Source organism: Chenopodium album, chromosome 9 (assembly GCF_948465745.1).
Source record: "Chenopodium album chromosome 9, dcCheAlbu1.1, whole genome shotgun sequence".
Taxonomy (NCBI): Eukaryota; Viridiplantae; Streptophyta; class Magnoliopsida; order Caryophyllales; family Amaranthaceae; genus Chenopodium; species Chenopodium album.
This window is the reverse complement of record NC_137842.1, coordinates 12,523,229-12,530,843: the sequence shown is the minus strand read 5'-3', so window position 1 is coordinate 12,530,843 and position 7,615 is coordinate 12,523,229. Positions and strand designations below refer to the sequence as shown.

At 39.8% G+C, this 7,615-nt stretch overlaps 1 protein-coding gene across 1 annotated transcript; it reads left to right on the top strand.

Moving 5' to 3' along the window:
• Positions 1–6,395: 6,395 nt before the first annotated feature.
• Positions 6,396–6,989, top strand: LOC145557457 (uncharacterized). Its single transcript, XM_081618639.1, has one exon. The coding sequence runs from the start codon at positions 6,396–6,398 to the stop codon at positions 6,987–6,989; it is 594 nt and encodes a 197-aa protein (XP_081474765.1).
• Positions 6,990–7,615: the final 626 nt, after the last annotated feature.

Here is a 7,615-nt window from a genome sequence, read left to right as displayed (position 1 = left end):
TACTAGATATATAAATGGATCAAAATATGGAGATATTAGGTTTGTACATTTGGGTCGTCGTTTTGCCATAGCTAGAGGTACTAACGATCTTTGGACTAGTAAAATAGCCCAAAGCTCAATTGGACGGATCCTATAAGGTCACACAAAGGGGCTAGATCAAGCATTAGAGGACGAGGCCCTCATCACTCTAGGTGGCCGGCCATATGAAGGACTAGAAGTGGTTTTGGGCTTTGTGCCCTAGTCTAATTATAATGAGATTATAAATAGACTAGGTGCCTAGGTTTGCATGTATGTAGTTTTACTGATCTATTGATCAAACCCGAATTAGCAAACACGAAACTCAACCCCTCTCAAAGTCCTCTCTCTCACACGGCTCTTTCCTCCTCCTCGGCGCCGGTGGTGTCTCGTGGTGGTGGTGGTTCGTGCGGTGGTCGGTTGTCCGTAAAGGTGGTGATCGTTGTTTTCCTCAATCACTCGACCAATCTAGTATTGGTGGACGGCTCGTTCGAATCTCGTGGACTAAGTAGAGGAGCAACGCTTGGGGCTCTATTCTCTCCTTGATTTTCTTGTCGAATAGCTTTGTGCAATTCACACATCAAAGGTATTATTATGTGTCTTGTGTGTTATGCATGCGATTCTTGGTTTAGGTGCTTTATGAATGTAGACACGGAAATTTTATGAGTGTCATACATTAAATTAAATAAATTAAATTGGATAAAAAATCATATGAAAAATCCATTTTAATTATTTTTGGCCCACCCAAATAAATAATCTTGATTAATCAAATACAATTCGGGTTATAAAATAAATTAAACGGACCAGGTTAAAAGGCTTTTAAGTCATAAAATGGGCCAGGCCCAAACTTACTAAGTCCACTCAAGGGGTTCTCATCTCCTATAAATACACCATTCCTCCATCAGTTTAGGGGATCCAGAAATCATTATTCTAAGAGCTCATAAAACTCAAACGAAATTCTCTCTGAAGTAAGTCAACAAGCACATCAAACTCGTGCCGACTTGTTTAGATACACTCAAACACATTTGAACGGGACTAAGCTTCAAAGCCCTTGTTCAGGTGTATTCAAACAAAACCCTTGAATACAGGTTGACATCATCAAACGTCACCCTGCATTCAAACTCAAGTCGACGTCATCAAACGTCAACCTACAGGTGTCACACACGTGTCATCGTAAAGTTGCGGCATAGAATAAGAGGACTTAGTTTATTTTATTATAAACTTTTTATACAGAGATTGTACCCAAAAAAATCAAATATTAATATAAATTCATTTGTTACTTTATTTCCCGTCTTTATTTATTTAGACTCGAAATTTGTGTAAACAAATTTTAGCACGCTCGGTGGGACTTTCTCTGCCTCTCATCTCTGTTTCCGTACGTTTAAAAAAAAAAACTTGAAATGGCTTCAAAGACCCCTGTCGACAAAAGGATCTCTGCTACAGCTCAAAAAAGGGCTACTGAGTTGGCTGAAATGCTTAACAGCCAAATTGATGAGGGCATCGTTACTAGAGGGATGAAGCAAGTTGTTGTTGACTCTGTCGCAAGAAGCTTGCGTACCAAGTCAATCCCAAATTTAGTGTGAGTTCACCTGAGCCTACTTTTGTTGCTGTTATGGTGACGCATACTAAGACGATCAAACAACAACTGGCTGAAATGAGCAGTACCCTTGAACAGCTGAAGAAAGATGGGGAGGAAAAAGATGCTCAAATCAAATAGCAAAATGAAAAAATTGCTGCTTTGATAGAGAAACTTGAGAAAAAAAAAACGATTGAGACTGAAAGTGATGACAGCTCAGATGGTAGCATTAAATCGACAGAATTAAAGCCAAATGGGGCACAAAATTTAATCACTGCTGAACAAGTTCAAGCTATGATAGTCAATGCTGTCAAGAGCCAATTTGGAGGGGGAGGTTCATATAATAGCCGACGTTATGTGAAGCCTTACACTAGGAGGATAGATGAGCTGAAAATGTCGTTTGGATACCAACCTCCAAAATTTCAACTCTTTGATGGAAAGGGTAACCCAAAACAACATGTTGCACATTTCATAGAGACGTGCATCAATGGTGGTACCAAGGGTGACTTGCTTGTTAAACGATTCGTTCGTTCTCTTAAGGGAACCGCTTTTGACTGGTACACCAACTTAGAGGCTGAGTCCATTGACAGTTGGGATCAAATGGAAGTGGAGTTTTTGGGGCGATTCTTCAGCACTGAGCGTGTCGTTAGCATGACTGAGCTAACTCAAACTAAGGAGACGTTGTCTGTGACTACCTCTTATGCACCCATCAAGATTTCAGGGAAGAAGAAAGAAGAAAGTAAGGGTTCATCTTCGAGATTTGTTAAGAAAGATAAACCCACTTTGAAAGAGCTTCAAGCTAAGAAATACCCTTTCCCAAACTCTGACTTGTCTGGCATGTTAGACAAATTGCTGGAAAACAAAATCATCGAGTTGCCTGAGTCAAAGAGCCCTGAGCAGATGAACAAGACATCCGATCCCAATTATTGTCCGTATCATAGGTTGATCAGTCATCCTATTGAAAAGTGTATAACACTTAAGGGGAAAATTATGCAATTGTCAAAGGATGGGACAATCAAGCTAGATGTCGATGAGCCAGTGACATCAAATCATGCCTTGGTAGCTACTGAACCATCATTTCAGGCTCAAACTTTGCAATTTGGAAGTTTGGAGCCTGTGATCATACTTGTTGAGAGTCAACCTATTCAACACGAAGTCTCGTCCCAGGTTGAACAACCTACACATCTTAACTCTTGGAATGAAGACGATGACGAAAGGTGGACATTGATGACAAGGAGAAGGCCAATTAAGGAAACAAGTGCATACTCTTAAATCACAACCTTCACATCGTATAAGAAAACAGCAAAAGAAGAGAAAACCTAAGCATTTGAAGGGTAGAAAGAAGACAAAGGAGGCTAGCAAGCAAAAGGTCCTCCCTATAGATTTGCTTGAACAAGAGCCGTTGTCTCCTGTACCTTTAGAGGAATATTTCCCACAAGACTACTTTACTGTGGTTACGGCGAATATGGTTTCCTTTGTGGAAAGTGAGGAGGAACAAGTTGATGATGAAATATCAACAAAATTAGTTGTACAACAATCCGAGGTGGTAGTAAACCCAAAAATATCTACTGTCTTGGATGCTCTTCCTTCACGAATGGGATGGAGGCAAATTTTTCATTTTCCTAAAGAAATGTGTTAACAGTTATCGCTTGCACTTCAACACCCAGAGTTGTAAGTCGATAAGGTGAAAAATGCTGGAGAACCTGCGGAAGATGCCACAAAATGTGTGTCGTGTAACGCGGCCTTGGCATTCACAGATGATGATTTGTTGATGGGGTCAAAACCCCACAATAGACCCTTGTTAGTGTCGGGGTACATCCGTGAACAAAAAGTGAGTCGCATTTTAGTTCATGGTGGATCTGCTGTCAACATCATGCCAAAATCCACTATGATAGAGTTTGGAATCAAGATGGATGAAATCTCTAAAAGTCGCATAGTGATCCAAGGATTTAACCTTGACAGTCAGCGTGCAATAGGCATAATACGCCTGGAACTCACAACGGGAGAGTTAATGTCATCAACTCTCTTTCATGTGATTGACACAAAGACATCATACAAAATGTTGCTAGGACGCCCTTGGTTGCATGAGAATGGTGTAGTAGCATCGACCCTCCATCAATGTCTCAAGTAATATCGTGGGGGAAAAAATAAGATAAATGGGGATGTCAAACCCTTTAGCAAAGAAGATTCTTACTTTGCTGACGCCAAGTTTTTTGAAGAAGAAGAGGCGTCAAGTGAGATACTACCTTCCCAAGTCATTTCAACAGGAAAAATAGAAGTTAAGGAAAGCACTGCTTTGGTTTCAAATGACAAAAAGACCTCTTTTGTCGAGGAGAAGTCTCAACAAAAGGTAAAAGTGGACGAAAAGAGTGTCTCTCAACTCGTCATAAAAGAAAAGCCAAAGTTGTCAACTCCTATTTTGCGATACATCTTAAAATCACGTCGCAAGGAGGGAGAATCACCTTTTATGTATCGAGAGGTTAACCTTGATGCTAAGGTAGCAAAGCCAATTGATGACACTACTCTCCAAAACTTGAAGAGTATAACAACTGTACCATTAGGTAAAGGCGCGCAAAGCCAAATTTCTAAGTTATCAACAGAGTCATCTAAGGCAAATGAGCTTAACAAAGCAAAGTTCGGCCAAAATGCATACAAGCTATTGGCAAAGGCAGGATATGACTTTGAAAACCCAACACCCATGGGTAAGGTCATAGACATCAAACCCAACGGACTCAATGATACTTAGAAGAAACTTCTTGACTATGGCTCTAGTTATCAAGAATCCAAGGCAACCTTGGGTTTCAGCGCCCCAAACCAATAAAAATTTGTGTATGGCGTAAAGTAGACGCTTCTTCCTCACTGTACATTACTACCAAGGAACTCAAGGAAGGTGAAAGTCAGAACGATGTTCCCACACCCAGAACTTCTGTATTTGATCGACTTCAACCATCTACTACAAGGAATCATGTCTCAGTGTTCAATAGGCTTGGAGAATGTGACCATAGGTTGAAAGAAACTTCAAGTTCGCAACCCTTAAGACAAAAAGTATCTGTCTTTAACCGTGTAGGCATGACAAATGCCTCTAGCAAAGAACAAAGACAGTTATCTTTTAGTCGCATAAAGAAAAGGGAAGACAATGTCATGAAAAATGATGAGCCAAAAAGTATGGTTCCCTCTCGTATGAAGAGAATGCAAGACATAGACATCATTGAGGAACAACCTTTAAAGGCAAGAGTTCGCACCGTGGTTTTCACTAACCAAAATGAGTCGTCAGACCATGCTATAGAGGTCCATAAGGAGATTGTTTCCACAAACCATGTGATGGCTGAAGAGGTGTCAAATCTCGACGAGGAAATAGAAACTGATGAAGCTCCCAAGACACTTGAAGACGGGGGGCAAGCAACAGTAGATGAGTTAAAAGAGTTAAACCTTGGCATTCTTGAAGACCCACGCCCTATATACATTAGTGCTCTTATTACCTAAGTAGAAGAACAAGAGTACTTCAAATTACTCTCTGAGTACAAAGATGTCTTTGCTTGAAGTTACAAAGAAATTCCAGGTCTCAACCCGAAAGTCGCCGTCCATCGATTGGCAATAAAAAAAGGTGTGAGTCCAAAGAAGCAATCACAAAGGTGATTCAGGCCAGAGTTGATCTCGAAAATTGAATCTGAGGTGAACACACTCATCGATGCAAGGTTCATTCGTGAAGTCAAATACCCTACATGGATAGCAAACATTGTCCCTGTGAGGAAGAAAAATGGGCAACTGCGAGTTTGCGTGGAGTTCCGCGATTTGAATGAAGCATGTCCCAAGGATGACTTTCCACTTCCAGTCACAGAAATCATGATCAATGACACCACTGGACATGAAGCATTGTCATTCATGGATTTCACAGCTGGATACAATCAAATTCACATGGCGCCTGAAGATCAAGCACGACATTTCGCACCCCAAAAGGGATATTTTGCTACAAAGTTATGTCGTTTGGTTTAAAAAATGTTGGGGCCACGTATCAACGTGCAACGCAAAAGATCTTCGAAGATATGATGCATGAAATTGTGGAATGTTACGTGGACGATTTGGTGGTTAAGTCTAAAAAGAGGGAGGATCACCTAGGTGACCTTTGCAAAATCTTTGAAAGACTACGCAACTGTCAATTGAAAATGAATCCTCTCAAATGTGTGTTTGGTGTTACCTCAGGAAAATTTTTAGGTTTCATCGTAAAACATAGGGGAATTGAAATTGACCAAACTAAAATTAAGGCAATTCAAGAAATGCCTGTACCACGAAATCTCAAAGAACTTTGCAATCTCCAAGGGCGCCTTACATATATTCGGAGGTTCATCTCCAATCTTGCAGGCAGATGTCAACCATTTAGTCATCTCATGAAAAAGGATGCTTCATTCAAATGGGATGATTTATGTCAAAAAGCGTTCGACAATATAAAGAAGTATTTGTCCTTTCCGCCGGTTTTGGGGGCACCAGTTAAAGGAAAACCTCTAATCCTTTACATTGTTGCTCAAGAAAGATCATTGGGGGCAATGTGTGCTCAAGAAATTGAAGATCGCAAGGAGATAGCTCTTTATTACTTGAGTTGAACGCTGGTGGGTGCTGAGCTGAATTATTCACCAATTGAAAAAATTTGTCTTGCGTTAATTTTTTCCATTCAAAAGTTGAAGCATTACATGCAAGCTCAACAGTCCATGTCGTCTCAAAAGCCGACCCAATCAAGTACATCCTCTCAAGACCGGTTTTGTCTGGAAGACTAGCTAAATGGGCTGTACACATCAAACAGTACGATATAATGTTCGTACCACAAAAGTCTATTAAAGGGCAAGCCATCACTGACTTCTTTACTGACCACCTAGTACCACCTGAATGGGAGATGTCCGTTGATTTGCCTGGAGAATATGTGTTTAACATCAAAATACTACCACCATGGCAAATGTATTTTAACGGGGCTGCTTGTCAAGACGGCGCAGGAGCAGGGGTAGTCTTTGTGTCGCCAAAAAAGCAAGTTTTATTTTACTCATTTGTGCTAACTCAGTTGTGCTCAAACAACATGGATGAGTACCAAGCTCTTATTATGGGTCTTCAAATGGCGGTTGAAATGGGAATTCAAGATTTTGATGTTTATGGAGATCCGCAACTCGTTATAAGTCAACTTTTAGGCGAATATGAAGTCAAGAAAGATGATTTAATTCCTTATCACAAACATGCATCAAGATTGCTTGACAAGTTTGACATTGTCAAGCTAAGCCATGTTCCAAGGAGTGCCAACAAGATGGCTAACACGCTTGCTGGTCTTGCAGCCACTTTGGCACTGGGGGCAGAGGAAACCATGTCTGTGCCTGTTTGCAATCGTTGGGTAGTTGCACCTGAAGAATATGAAGTTTAAGATGACGAGGTCGAGGAGGTTGACATGATCACTATCTGCCAAATTGACAAAAAAGACTGGCGTCAACCAATCATCGACTATTTGGATCACCAAAAGCTGTAAAAATTCTACAATGTCATTTTTCAAAAAAGGCACCACAATTTGGTGACATGGCGATATTTGATTGGCCCGTATTTAGTATTTTTATTTGAATTTTTAATTATTTTGATGTCCATAACGTATTAAAATTGTATTTATATTATATATTATTTTTAATACATATTTTTTTTAGAAATACATAATTATAAAAATCTATTTATATTTTATTGATAACTTTTAGAAAATAAATAATAATTAAAAATCACAATTATTTAAAAACAAAGAAAATTCACAAAATTAAAAAATTTCATCATTGTTCGTTCATCCCAAATTCATTGAATGTATTCTCAATACCCTTGCACCAAAAATACACAATATATCCAACGAACAACCAGAATGATTGATCATGGATTCGTTACGGCGAAGAAGAACGGCTGCCAAAAAAATTGCCGGAAAAACCGCTTGAAAACTTCCTTAAATGACCAAAATTGGTCCTTAAACCATCGCCAAACTATCAAAGAACTGCAAACGCCGGAAAGCCTTTGTTG